At 40.4% G+C, this 14,983-nt stretch overlaps 1 protein-coding gene across 1 annotated transcript in view; it reads left to right on the forward strand.

Moving 5' to 3' along the window:
- LOC115425617 (zinc finger protein 208-like) overlaps positions 1-14,983 on the forward strand; it is an 88,419-nt gene that overhangs the window by 9,863 nt on the left and 63,573 nt on the right. Inside the window, 2 exon segments of the mRNA XM_030143263.1 lie at positions 782-2,050; positions 11,113-11,120. Coding sequence (XP_029999123.1) covers positions 856-2,050; positions 11,113-11,120 — 1,203 coding nt within the window. The 5' untranslated portion in view covers positions 782-855.

Below are 14,983 nucleotides of genomic sequence, written 5' to 3' on the forward strand. Positions count from 1 at the left end.
TGTCAGTGACAGGTGTGAAATGTGTCAGCTCTAGGTGTGTGGAAGGCTGCAGTGGGAACTGTGTTGTGGGATTAACTGAGTGTTTAATGCCCTGAACCTCGTCATTAAAGAATGTTGCAAACTCATTGCACTTCGATGTGGAAACGAGTTCTGTGCACGTTAAAGGGCTGTGATCTGAGAGCAGATTATTATGGTATGTCACATCTACAGCATATGGCATTAATTTGGCTTCTATGAGAAAGTCATCTATCCTGCTGTATGAGTTATGCATTCCTGAGTAAAAGGAGCGTTCTCTGCCAGTCGGATTAGCAATTCTCCAAATGTCAGTCAAATTAGTATTATTGATGAATGTATTCAGAAAGACACTCAAATTACTTCTGTATTCTGCAGGTGGAAGATCTGTCTAAATACGGGTCTATGTTTTGGCGTTTTGATGTGCAGGTTGAACATGTCCACCTCAGATTTGGTCAAATTGGATTCAATACGTCCAAGTTGGTGACTGTATGTGACATCATATGATAATAGCGGTGCAACGAGTTCTGAGGTTTTGTCATGAAACAAGTAATTGTTGTAACTCATTTGTACATTGTTGAATCTGCATCAGTTTTCACATGTACAATAAGGGGACTGAGTTTTTAAATGTTTGAAAATGTCCTATTAATTATCGAACTAGTTAATTTTGTCTGTCTGCTTAATCTGGTTTGAAAGGAATGTGTTTGTTGTGTTTTATTCCATTGCATTTCAGTGACCACCTCTTCTGTTCCTTTGTGTTTTGATGTAGAGAGAAGCCAAAGGTGGATTTTAAGTGAAACCTGAAAGTTGTGTCTGAACAACGATCACCTGATTCCGGCAAACATGGATGGAAGACCCACCTGTGACCAGTGTGGAAAGACTTTCACCAGAGCAAGTTACCTAAAAATCCACCAACGCATCCACACTGGAGAAAAACCATATACCTGTGACCAGTGTGGGAATGCTTTCACCACAGCAAGTATACTAAAACAGCATCAACGCATCCACACTGGAGAAAAACCATACACCTGTGACCAGTGTGGGAATGCTTTCACCACAGCAAGTGAGCTAAAAATCCACCAACGCATCCACACTGGAGAAAGACCATATGGGTGTGACCAGTGTGGAAATGCTTTCACCAGAGCAAGTGACCTAAAAAGCCACCAACGCATCCACACTGGAGAAAAACCATATGAGTGTGACCAGTGTGGAAATGCTTTCACCAGAGCAAGTTACCGAAAAATCCATCAACGCATCCACACTGGAGAAAAACCATATACCTGTGACCAGTGTGGAAAGACTTTCACCAGAGCAAGTTACCTAAAAATCCACCAACGCATCCACACTGGAGAAAAACCATATACCTGTGACCAGTGTGAAAATGCTTTCACCACAGCAAGTACACTAAAACGACATCAACGCATCCACACTGGAGAAAGACCATATGAGTGTGACCAGTGTGGAAATGCTTTCACCACAGCAAGTATACTAAAACAACATCAACACGTCCACACTGGAGAAAAGCCATATGAGTGTGACCAGTGTGGAAATGCCTTCACCACAGCAAGTACACTAAAAACACACCAACGCATCCACACTGGAGAAAGACCATATGAGTGTGACCAGTGTAGAAATGCTTTCACCACAGCAAGTTCCCTAAAAACACACCAACGCATCCACACTGGAGAAAAACCATATGAGTGTGACCAGTGTGGAAATGCTTTCACCACAGCAAGTGACCTAAATATCCACCAGCGCATCCACACTGGAGAAAAACCATATGAGTGTGACCAGTGTGGGAATGCTTTCACCAGAGCAAGTAACCTAAAAATCCACCAGTGCATCCACACTGGAGAAAAACCATATGAGTGTGACCAGTGTGGAAATGCTTTCACCACAGCAAATGTCCTAAGAAGACACCAACTCATCCACACTGGAGAAAAACCATATGAGTGTGACCAGTGTGGAAATGCTTTCACCAGAGAAAGTAATCTAAAGAAACACCAACTCATCCACACTGGAAAAAGACCATATGCCTGTGCCCAATGCGGAAAGAGTTTCACCCACATGAATGGGCTTAAAGATCACCAACGCATCCACACTGGAGAAAAACCGTATGCCTGTGCCCAATGCGGAAAGAGTTTCACCAAAATGACTAGGCTTAAATATCACCAACAGTCACACTGGAGAAAAACCATATAACTGTGACCAGTGTGGGAAGTTTTTCATCAAAGCTAATCATCTAAAAATCCATCAATGGACCCACAATGGAGAGAGACCCAAGTCCATCCCATAATTTCAGACCCACAACACTCATGCAGTTCGGCTGGGAGGGGGGTGCACATGTGTGCGTTTAGGCCGGTTACCAGTGCGTGTGTTGGTTACCGTCCTACTTGTACAGTGGGGGTACAGGGTGCGGTCCGTGCTCCCGCAGAAGTGAAAGTGAAACTTTATGTTCATTTACCTTTTCCCTGCACTTATGGTACCGGTTGCTAAGCGACGTCAGCTGATCTGTGAAAGTTTGCAGCACAAAGAAACTTCCCAGCAGCACAATGAAATATTTTTAATATAAAATTTTTGTAGAGGGCGAGACTTTTGATTCTTGGTTGAAGGCTGAGTTATCCTCACCCGCAAAGAAAAGAAAAGGAGAACAGCGCAGAAGTCAGAGAAGTGAAAATGAAAACACACTTGGATCTGGACGACGGGAAACAAGACCGACATGAGATTAACACTGATGAATCGAACCTTAATTGGGCAGGAGTTCAGGTGGATGACTCACCACTGCCACTGGGGTTTTCATCCATTTCATTCTCTTTACCGCAGACGTTCCTCTGCTGTCATTCACTCTTTCTTCACTTAACTGCAGCCGACAGCAGCAGGCTCACATGTTGTAAAGACGCTTTACCATTGGTTGAGGGAAGAGGCGGTGGCGGTTCTGCGTTTTTGGGCATTTATTTGTCATGCAGCCGTGAAATAAAATAGAATCGTCCGTGTTTAGAAATGAGATCGCATTCATGTGTGAACGAGATCGCGATCTTTTAACGATTAATTGTGCAGCCCTACTTCAAAATATCCTACTTTATTACTTACTTTATTAATAATTAGGTATGTTATCAGTACAGGTGCAGTTATTGTCACGTTTATGTCAGTGAAATATGACTTTGTCCTTATTTGATTTGTTTATGAGACGTATCTTACGCTAAATGGCAGTTGAAGTGTGACTTTGAATCTTGCTCTAGGCCATGCAAAAAGGCTCTGGACTTATCTTAAAGCTATTTTAACGCTGCTGACCTCAATATAAAACACAAAGTGAAAATGTATGGAAAAAAAGAAAAGAAGAAATGAAATGTTATAAGTTTGCTTTATAAGTTGTTTGCTTGATGAGTGTTTTTGATTTGCAAATCTAAGTTGTATTCTGATTTCTACTTTGTATCTGTGTATTTAAACCTTTGTGCTAAACAGTGATGAAAAGGTCAGGTTCAGCACAATGTGTCTATTTTACAATGTGGAAATATTTTGTGGTTAAGGTGAGCTGAGTGTAATCTTAATTATGAACTTAGAAACTTACTATGGTCAAGAAACGCGAGCCTCAACCAAGGCGTAACTCTTTTTTTTTTTTTTTTGAACTTTTTATTTATTCCACTCATAAAACACATGGAGATGTACAAAAATCATACCAGCCTCAGTCTATAAATCACTCGATCCATATCACATTACTTTCACTCATAACTACTTATACTACGCCTTTTACATATAGGTCAAAAACATGTCAAGATCATATATATTTTATACAGATATCAACAACATTCTTGAAATCTGACTTCTATTATTCCACCAGCACAAATAAATGTATTTGCAAAACCAAGACAGGTGCTACTGAGGAAAAGAAATAGAATAAAATAATTGAGTTACAAAAAAAAAAGCAATATTAAAAACAAAAGGAGGTATTTAGAGCTCTTGTATCGCTTGAATTATTGGTTTCCATCTTCTCTCAAATTTTTCTAGTTTCAGTTGTAACCGTGCAGTAGTTTTTTCCATAATAACAACCTTTTTTACCTTGTCTATCCATTGCGTTATGTTGGGGGGGTGTGGTTTCAGCCAGTTAATTGTGATCATTTTCTTTGCTATTATGAGTAAGACTTTCAATAAAAAGCTACAATCTCTGTCTATCAGATCTTCAGGTAATATTCCAAGTATATACCGGGTTAAATCAAGATGTAGGTCAATACCAAGAAATCTTTTTATTTCTTTTTTCACACACTTCCAAAAGTCTTTGATCTGTGGGCAATCCCAAAATATATGAGTGAAGTCACCTACCATTCCACAATTCCTCCAACATAAATCTGATGTTTTACTGTATTTTGCAGTGACAAATGGAGTGTTAAAGTAACGCATCTTCACTTTCCATTCAAACTCCCTCCATGTTGGACTGTTAGTTAGTTTATGTCCAGATTTGAATGTTTCTTCCCAATCATCATTCGTTATTAATACATTTGCTTCCAGTTCCCATTTCTCTTTAACATCTACATTACTGTCATCGGATTCATATTGTAGTGCTTTATATATTTTTGAAATCAGCCCCTTTTTTGACTCTTCTTCTGTAAACGACATGAACAACTCTTCAACCTTAGTTGGTACTTTTCTTATTCTTTCCCATTCATTGTGTTTCTGGAGGTAGTGTCTCAATTGTAAGTATTTATAAAAATCCTTATTTGGTAAGTTAAATTCCTGTTTGAGTTGTTCAAATGATTTCAAAGTTTGCCCTATAAAGATTTGTGCTATATATATTAACCCCTTATTAGTCCATTTCGCAAATCCTGCATCCATAGTACATGGTACAAAATCTGGATTTTTGGCTATTTTTGTAGCTTTACTTACAGAACTTGATATACTTAATTTCTTTTGTATTGTCGACCATATTTTCATTGTTTCTATGATCAAATCGTTTTTAATTTTAAGCTTCTTTTGCACCGACCTAGTTGTAAATGGTAGTGACTCCAAAGACACATCAGGACAAGCCCTTTGCTCCATCTCCACCCATATTGCATTTTTATCATTAGTTATCCATAGAATAAGAGCTCTGACTTGAGCAGCCCAGTAATAGTTCCTTAGATTTGGTAAATTAAGCCCTCCTTTATTCTTGGGGGCTAAAAGTGTCTTATATTTAATTCTTGCTTTTTTGTTTTGCCATAAAAATCTTGATATACTTTTGTCCAGCATTTTAAAGGTGGAACCAGAAACCATAACAGGAAGTGACTGAAACAGAAACAATAATCTTGGCAAGACATTCATTCTAATGGTTTCTACCCTCCCAATGAGAGTCAAGGGTAAAATTGTCCATCTATCTAAGTCTTTTTTTATTTCCTTTATCAATTTTCCATAATTTGCATCAAATAACTGTGAAACATTGGGAGTAATAATAACACCAAGATATCGAAACCCTTTGTCGGTCCATTTAAACCCAACTTTTTCTTTTAACTCTGCTGGACATTTACCTGAGATCATCATAGCAATTGATTTGCTTTCATTAGTCAAATACCCTGAAATTTTTCCATATTCTCCAAGATTCTCTTACAGGGCTGGTATTGATAAGGATGGGTCATTCAAAAGTATAAGCAAATCGTCTGCAAATAGTGATATTTTATGTTCCACCCCCCCTTCATCCCTTATTCCCAATATTTTATTATTTTGTCTTATTGATTCGGCCAATGGTTCAATACTTAGAGCGAACAACAGTGGACTCAAACAATCCCCTTGTCTGACTCCTCTTTTGAGACAGAAGAAATCTGAGCAACATCCGTTAACTCTAACCCGTGATTTGGGGTCTTTGTATATTATTTTTACCCATTCTATATAATTCTGGGGAAATCCAAAAGCCGATAATGTCTGGTACAAGAAACTCCATTTCACCCTGTCGAAGGCCTTCTGGGCATCAAGACTAAGCAACATAGAATTCAGAGATTTGTATTTTGTGCATGAAATAATATTAAATATTCTCCTAATGTTATTTGTCCCCTGCCTACCTAGGATGAATCCGGTTTGATCTATGTTAATTAATTTAGTTATGTATTTTTGCATTCGTTTTGCCAGTATACTTGTAAGAATCTTTAAATCCATGCAGAGTAGACTCACAGGTCTATATCCTTCACATAGAGTTGGATCTTTTCCTTCTTTATGCAAGACTGATATGATGGCTTCTGACCATGACCTGGGTGGGTCCCCAGATGTTAGAGCATAATTGAATACTTTGTATAGCACAGGTGTTATCTCTTCTCTAAAACTTTTGTAAAACTCCCCCGGGAACCCCTCAGTGCCAGGTGATTTATTATTTTTGAGAGTTTTTATAGTATCCAATATTTCCTGTGTAGAGACTGGTCAAATCATTTCAGATGCCTCTTCTCTTGATAGGGTTGGTAAGTTTATTTTTTTAAGAAAGGTTTGTGTGTCCACATCATTGTAGTCAGATTCAGAGTCATCATATAAGCCTTTAAAATACTCCGCAAAGGCCTCTGCAATTTCTTTAGGTTTTAACATAGTTTGTTTAGATGTGGGATGTTTTATTTTTGATATTATTCTATTTGTTTGAGCCTTTCTAAGTTGGAATGCGAATAAGCGACTAGCTCTATTACCCATTTCGTAGTATCTCTGGTTTATAAAACGTAGGGACCCTTCTGCTTTAACTGTCAAGAGTTCATCTAATTTACCTCTAACTATTTTTAATTCACGAAAAATAGATTCATCTGATGTTCTTTCATGTTCTATCTCCAATTCTTTAATCTTATCCTCCAATTCTTTTTGTTTTTTTAGTTGAGCTTTCTTCAGTCGAGATGATATTTCTATTATCTTCCCTCTTATCACAGCTTTCCCACCATCCCATAATATTGCTGGTGTTACTTCCCCATTATCATTTATTTGAAGGTATTCCTTTAGATTCTGCTTTATTTCTTTTACTACACTTTCACTCGACAGAATAGAAACATTCATCCTCCAATATCTAAAAAGGGGCTCATTACCCAGATCTCCGGTTAGGACAACAGGTGCATGGTCACTTATAGTTATATTTTCTATTCTACAGTTCAATACTTTGTGTATATGTTGTTGTGATACATAAAAAAAAATCTATCCTCGAATAGCTACCATGCGGGTTTGAATAAAATGTATAGTCTCTCCTCTTTGGATTGTTATCCCTCCATGGATCAGTAAGACCGAGTTCTTTTGTCATGTTATTCAATACTGTAGATTTTTTTGTACTTGCTCCCTGGTCTGGAGGAAACCTGTCTAATCTGCCATTTTGTATTGTATTAAAATCTCCGCCCATCATTACCATCCCCTTTGCTTCACTGGATATTACTTCAGCTATCTCTTTGAAGAATGTTTCTTTCTCCTCATTTGGGGCATATACATTTAATATTGAAATAGTCATGTCTCCAATAGACCCCACAATCATTACATATCGTCCAGTTTTATCCTTAACCTCTTTTTCAACCTTAACTGGTGTACCTTTACTAATTAAAATAGCTACCCCTCTCCTTTTGCCAAATGAGGCATAAAAAGCCTGATCCACCCATTCCCTTTTCAATTTTCTATGTTCAATGTCTGTCAAATGTGTCTCTTGTAGCAAAGCTATCGAACACTGTAGTTTTTTCAGTTGGCTCAGTATCTTCTTCCTCTTAATGGGATGATTCAGACCATGTACATTGTATGACACAAGATTAAGCTTATTCATATTATTTTCAAATGAGATCCGCAAGCTCTACCCTTCATAAAAAAGTAAGACATTGCATAAAACTTTGCATAATAAAGAAAACAGACAAACAAACAAAAAATGTACATCTCCATCAGAACCAGAACCCTTGTATAACAGAAACATGAACATGTGTCTTCCAAAAGTCCCATCATCTGAGAGTCGTGGCGTTTTCTCTCTGGGGAAAAAGCACTGTGTGCAGCTACAACTTATTGTCTAAAGTTGTTAAGAACTCAAAGTTTTAAATTCACTCTCCACAAAACCAATATTCCTGTCTGTTTAACAAGTAAAGCTTAAACTAGCTTCTCAATTTTACACCAGTCCTTGTATTAAAGGCAGGTATGGATTTTTTTTTCCTATTCTGAATTATTCAACGTTGTAATTCACCTTTATATGTATTTATTTTTGTCCATACTATACCAGTAGACATGTTGAGTTTACTGGATGAGGGCATGTACGTCTGCTTCTGTGATGCGGGGCTGTCTCCGCCTCTCTCTCTCTGTCCTGTCGCCGTGGTCCATCTGCTCTGTATCATCACTCTGCAGCGTCTCCATCCTGTCTTCTTCTACATTAATCCCCATGTCTTTTAACATGGGTGCCGCATCCGTTAGTGTAGCAAATGTCTTTGTCCCTGAGTCCAAAAACACTTTAAGCTGAGCTGGGTAGGGGGACTGTGCCTTCACGTTTTTCTCCTTCAACTTTTTGATGACATCTCTCACCTGTTTCCTCTTTTTTTGGACCTCCGTTGTGTAATCTTGATTAAAGTAGATGGTTTGTCCTTCGTATGTAATCTTCTGTTTCCAGGCTTGCTGTATCACATATTCCTTAATTTTGTAATCCAAAAAGCGTACAATAATCGCTCTCGGGGGGGCTGCGCAGTCCTTAGGTTTAGCCACCAGTGACCGGTGCGCCCTCTCGATGCATATTTCCCTGTCACCTGTGCTCTGGATGTTGGATTTAATGAATCTCATTATGCAGTCTATAGTATCGTTCTTCTCTGCTCCCTCCGGGATGCCGTGTATCCGTATATTATCGCGTCTCATTCTTGACTCCAAGTCATCGCACTTAGCAGATAGTTTGGCCGTTTCCTGGAGTAAGAAGGCGGCGGAGCGCTCCAGTCGTGTCGCTCTGTCCTCTGTATTTCCAATTCTCTCCTCCATGTGGCCCGCTCTTTGCTCCAGGGATGTCGTTCTCTCCACAAGCTCATTCATGTTCTTTTCCATTCTGGCCATAGCTCTCTTGTTGTCACTTGCTGCTTCGGTATGCTCCTGTCTTAATTTGCGCAGCTCCATTAATATGACCGAATCATGTTCATTGCTAGCCGACTTTGGCTGCTCTGCTTCTGGACTCACCCCCTCTGCTAACTCGATACTACTTGCCTGTGCATCACCTTCCTCCCCAGTCTTCCCTATCTTAACCATATTTTCCACAAACGTCGTTTATCTTCTTATTTTTCAAATTTCCGTACTTACTGCCGTTTTGCTTTAGTTAATCGCTAGTTTTAATTGGTTTTCTGTAGAGCTACTTTCTCGCTACCGTTCACAACATGGCGCCACCGGAAGTCCCAGGCGTGTGCCACCGGAAGTCCCAGAGCTTGAAGCTCTTTGTGGTTAAGCTATGCTATCTAAGCTGAACTCCCTGTGCAAATGTCAAACCAAGGCCTGACCCTTGATCAAACGGTCAAATGTGTAAGTGCTGTTTTGCAGATTTTGCAGATGTCCAATGCACTTGTTAAACTTAAAGTGAACTTTCAAATATGTGTGTGCTCAGAGTGATTGACATATGTACTGACGTGTTTTGCTTGATGTGTGTACTGACACATTTTACCCAGCAATTGTTAACCAATCATATGTCTTTGTTGAACTTATGTAACTAAATATGGGAGTAACTAAACATGGGAGTCTTCAAAGAGTCACTAAAGTCTATAAAATATAATGTAGAAGATTTTTATGGTTTAAACGAATAGTGTGTTTGATGAGATACTAGTGGTAAACTTCCTTCTCTGACAACTCCCAGTTTTTGGTTTTTTTTTAATCACTGCTGTTTTCAGTAAAGCAGATTCTGGGTTCACCTTTTTTAAACTTCAGCCTTGCCTATTGGTGGATTTTTTCTTCATTCTCCTATTGTGTTTTTCCATGGGCAGCTTTAAGTGGTCAGTTTCTTTACCACAGTAGTTAACCCCCATGGCTTGGCAGCCCGGCCTCTGGCTGGACCTCAGTTTTAACGGGGTATCTGAGCAGGATAGAGAACACCAGCAGCAAGCCTGGATTAACCATATGGGCAACTGGGCAATTGCCCAGGGGCCCGCAACCTCTGAAGGGCCCTGGGTAGCTCGGGCATAACGAAAATATCTGGTTATCTTTTGCTTATAAATGAAACTGTCCACAAAAAGTGTTCTTAAATAAATACTGGATACTTTGGAAATGGTTTCTTATTTATTTTTTGTGAAAATGGAGGACACTTCCCTCTCTTTCTAATGTAGTGGATCAATTTTAGATTATACTGATGCTAATGTGTTTTGTTTTCATATCATCATATGCAAGTGAGTGGCCTTGACAAGAGGCTATAGTTGTGCACTTGTAGTTCTACGAGCATTTACACATTTGTACATCAAAATGCATTTGATGATAGTTAGATATTGAAGTATGGGGTATATTTACATATATTCCTGGAATTTATTCTGTATTTTGCCAGATTATAGGGATCCTGGGGTTGTGATGATGGGGCCCTTGAATATTGTTGCCCAGGGTACAATGAAGTGTTAATCTGGCCCTGCCGGCAGTCATGCACTTTACAGACACGTAGAGTTAAGGCCAGGGCACAGCAAAGATAGTTACCTGGTGTTCAAATATAAAGGTATCTGGGGCAGTAATCCATGAACTAATATTATTGTAGTTTTTTGGGATTATTGTGCTACGTGCTTAACATGTTATCATGTGCATCACTGAGTGTTCTTTAAGTCTTATTAAAGCATAGACTCAGAAATTCAAATCACACTGAAATTGAAATCATGCTGAAATTGAAATAATGTCAAAATTGACATAATGTCAAAATTGAAATAATGCTGAAATTCAAATAATGCTGGAATTCCACAGACTCCTGCTCTCCAGGAGGCACAGACTCAAACACGACCTCTTGATTTTTTTCTCATTTTTCTTGGTTCTCATCATGTAATTGTCTTTTGTGAATCTCCTTGGGGGCGTTTGTGAATTTTGAGGAAAATCAAAGTCTGTGATTTGAACTGGTCCGTTTTTGTACAAGTGGACACCTGGTGCTGTCATCAGTCAGGTTTGTCCACGGTGCAGGATCATCAGCCACAGCTGGAGGACCTTCCTTTGTTGATGATTCAGGTGCAGGTGAGGAGGTGGTGGGAAGAACTGGAGTGCTCTCAGTTGTTTGGGAAGTGCTGGCTGGGACATCCTCTTGGGTTTCCTCAAAGGACTCCCTAGAATCTACACTGAATAAGACCATAATGATCAGCCTAATTATTTCCATTTTAAATCATCCAAATTAGACATTATATTAGACTGGATAAATACTTTATTAACCCATAAAGAGCCAAACACACACCATCAACCAAAACCAACCACTGATCTAAAATGTTAAATCCCTACTGATCCACTAATCTTATCAATACAGGTGAATAATTGGTGTAAAATGCAGTTTGTCGTCTTTTCATGGTCATCAGATATGACCCATTTAGACGTTCAGAGGCTGTGTAGTTACCATGGAAACACCATCATCTTCTACAACACTGATTCACCAGTAAAACCCATGGAGTTGAATCAATGACAGTGGATGGACACACTGGCTTCATGTTTGATCAATGATATTTTTGCTGAAAATGTAACTTTCCCCCAATTTTTTCCTGATTTGATTAAACCTTTGAATTTACTCTGAGCTTTAATGAGCATGTGCATGATCAGTGAATTAAATATAGGAAAATATATGATTTACACTGAAAAAACTTCAAATGTAGAGGATAATATTACAACTAGAAAAGCACTCGGAGAGCGCAGACCTCCACCAAGGCAGATCTGCCCCCCCCATCACCACCAAAATGTAATCATTTGGTCCTTGTGCCAGTATCAAAGTTTCCTGAAAATTTCATCAAACCCGTCTATAACTTTTTTAGTAATCTAGCTAACAGACAAACATTGATGTAAATGTAACCTCCGCTGTTTCACTTGGCGGAGGTAATAACTGGTGATAAAGCCGTTAACTGGGACTGAAATAAATGTACTTTTTGTGATTTAAATCTACTCTTTTCTAAAAAAAAATCCATCACGTGTAGGTTTTATGTGTAATATATTCAGAGTTTATTCCCTCTAAACTGTAAAATGTTTGACACCTAGCATTAATGCTTTGTTCCAGGCTGTTTTTTGAGCCCGTAAATCACAACTTCAAACCACGACTCACAACTTTGTCGCATTCCAGGCAAGTCACGCCAAACTGCCTGAGCGCAAGGAATTGTGGGAGCTAGATGTAAACAAACCAGCATGTGGGACCTTACGTTATGTTCATTTACAATCATTTCTATCACTAACGGTGCTTTTTCTTTGCTTATCTGAGGGAAACAGAGGAGGAAAAACAGCGCATAAGGCAAGAGAAGCTGTTCTACCTTTTATGTTATAATATTTGTATATTTGGATTCATATTTGGTTTTAATTTATTCTTGCACTCACTGGACTGAAAACTAGCTAGCTCTAGAACAGCTGCTGATTATGCAGAACATTTGCAGATAAATAATATTAGATCAATACCTTGTTTTAATAAACAATCTGCACAAACATCACATCCATGGGGGGGCGCCATTGCTACACGATGTCAGAACTTGGAACTGGGAGAACATGGATGTAGTTTGAGTTCACAGGTGGGAAGTCATAGGTTTGACTGAACATTCCAGTGCATTTACACCAGTAGAAGGATGGAAAAACACCAGTTACAGGTGGACAGGAACGCAGCATAAGTCTTTGTAATTTATGTAAACAAACATATATACACACCAAAATCCCATTTATAAATGAGCCTTAAACTGCTCAGTTCAGTTGTTTTCAAATTCGGTCAAACCTGAATCCATAGAACCACCTCTGAACCATTTGCGAAGCAGTCATGTGGTACAGCCGGGCAGCGAGGCTTCAAACGTCATCATTTTGGGCTCCTCCCCTAAATGACGCAAGCCTCGATGCTAGTGATGGGACTTTAGTCTCTTTGAAGGGAGTCGTTCAATCAGGAGTCGTTCACTGAAAAGAGTCGTTCAACAGACTGGCTCTGTTCTGTTTTGTGCGTTCTTTTGAAACATCAATGTTTGAATGATTAAATAGGCTTCATGTGATGATTGACATTCCATTTTAAAGGTGTTCAATTGGTGCAGCAGTAAATATTATCACAGCGTAAAAAAGAATCGTTAGTTCAAATGTGTGAGTTAAATCCATGACATGAGAGGTGACATTAGACAAATGATGGAACTGGAGCAAAAACATCCCAGTACATTATGTGGACTAGTCTGTAGAATAAAAATGAAGAGGAAAATAAAACATTTTCTGATGAAAGAACATTTTATTCACTTCAAAACAAGAACAATAAATGTGTGGAAACATTCAGAAAAAATTGCACATCATTTCTTTCTGAAAAGTTCATCCAAATCCTCCTCCTTTTTCTTTGGCTCATTCCTCACAGGTGCTCACTCACTCACTCTCAAACTTTTCTCCAGTTTCGACCAGTCTTCCAGCTCCTCCTCCTCCAGTCTTCCAGCTCCGCCTCCTCCAGTCTTCCAGCTCCTCCTCCTCCAGTCTTCCAGCTCCTCCTCCTCCAGTCTTCCAGCTCCGCCTCCTCCAGTCTTCCAGCTCCTCCTCCTCCAGTCTTCCAGCTCCTCCTCCTCCAGTCTTCCAGCTCCGCCTCCTCCAGTCTTCCAGCTCCTCCTCCTCCAGTCTTCCAGCTCCTCCTCCTCCAGTCTTCCAGCTCCTCCTCCTCCAGTCTTCCAGCTCCGCCTCCTCCAGTCTTCCAGCTCCTCCTCCTCCAGTCTTCCAGCTCCGCCTCCTCCAGTCTTCCAGCTCCTCCTCCTCCAGTCTTCCAGCTCCTCCTCCTCCAGTCTTCCAGCTCCGCCTCCTCCAGTCTTCTAGCTCCTCCTCCTCCAGTCTTCCAGCTCCTCCTCCTCCAGTCTTCCAGCTCCGCCTCCTCCAGTCTTCCAGCTCCTCCTCCTCCAGTCTTCCAGCTCCGCCTCCTCCAGTCTTCCAGCTCCTCCTCCTCCAGTCTTCCAGCTCCGCCTCCTCCAGTCTTCTAGCTCCTCCTCCTCCAGTCTTCCAGCTCCTCCTCCTCCAGTCTTCCAGCTCCGCCTCCTCCAGTCTTCCAGCTCCTCCTCCTCCAGTCTTCCAGCTCCGCCTCCTCCAGTCTTCCAGCTCCTCCTCCTCCAGTCTTCCAGCTCCGCCTCCTCCAGTCTTCTAGCTCCTCCTCCTCCAGTCTTCCAGGTCCGCCTCCTCCAGTATGCTCACCTCACGCTTCAAACTCTTGTTTTTTTTTTTTTTTGCTAACTTCTTGCCATGAGACATGTGCACTCTTTTTTTTCTGCTGGAACATTCTCCTCCTGCCCAATGCCTCCCCAGTGACGTTAAATTGACAGGCAATCGGACACTCCCTCCTTAAAAAAAAATTTTTTTTTAAATGAACGGCTCTTTACAGACTCAGTTCCCATCGTTCATTTCAAAGAGCCGTTCAAAAGATTGGATTCGTTCGTGAACATCACATCACTACTCGATACCCCCCCCCTCCATTACTCGGCACACGATTCGAAGCCTCAGCACGGGAAGCGGAGGGAAGGATGGCATCGTCTTCGGCAGGAAGGAAGCAAGAAATGGCTACGTGGTGAAATGAGGGAGATTTAAATCCAGAAGAGCCTGTACTGACGGCAGCTGAGCACGACTGCTCCATGAATGGGTCAGAAATAGGTAGTTGGGCTGGCATGGATTTGGATGAAGACAGGGAGGAAGAGGGTGTGGGGAAGATGAAAGGGAGACAGAATGGAAATGGGAGGTTTAAGAGAATTAGAGCTCTACGTCTGATCAGGTCTACATCTACCTGGAACTGACAGAGACCAGCTCAGTCCAAAAGCCTTCATAGGCTGCATATTACTGCCGTTATTTTAAACCACATGGATCACTCCATTTCTCCTCTGTGTGCCAAGTGCAACTTAGAAAGGGGGACGTATTCTCATTATTTTTGGGAATGTAA

The sequence above is a fragment of the Sphaeramia orbicularis genome, chromosome 9 (genome assembly GCF_902148855.1).
Source record: "Sphaeramia orbicularis chromosome 9, fSphaOr1.1, whole genome shotgun sequence".
NCBI classification, from domain to species: Eukaryota; Metazoa; Chordata; class Actinopteri; order Kurtiformes; family Apogonidae; genus Sphaeramia; species Sphaeramia orbicularis.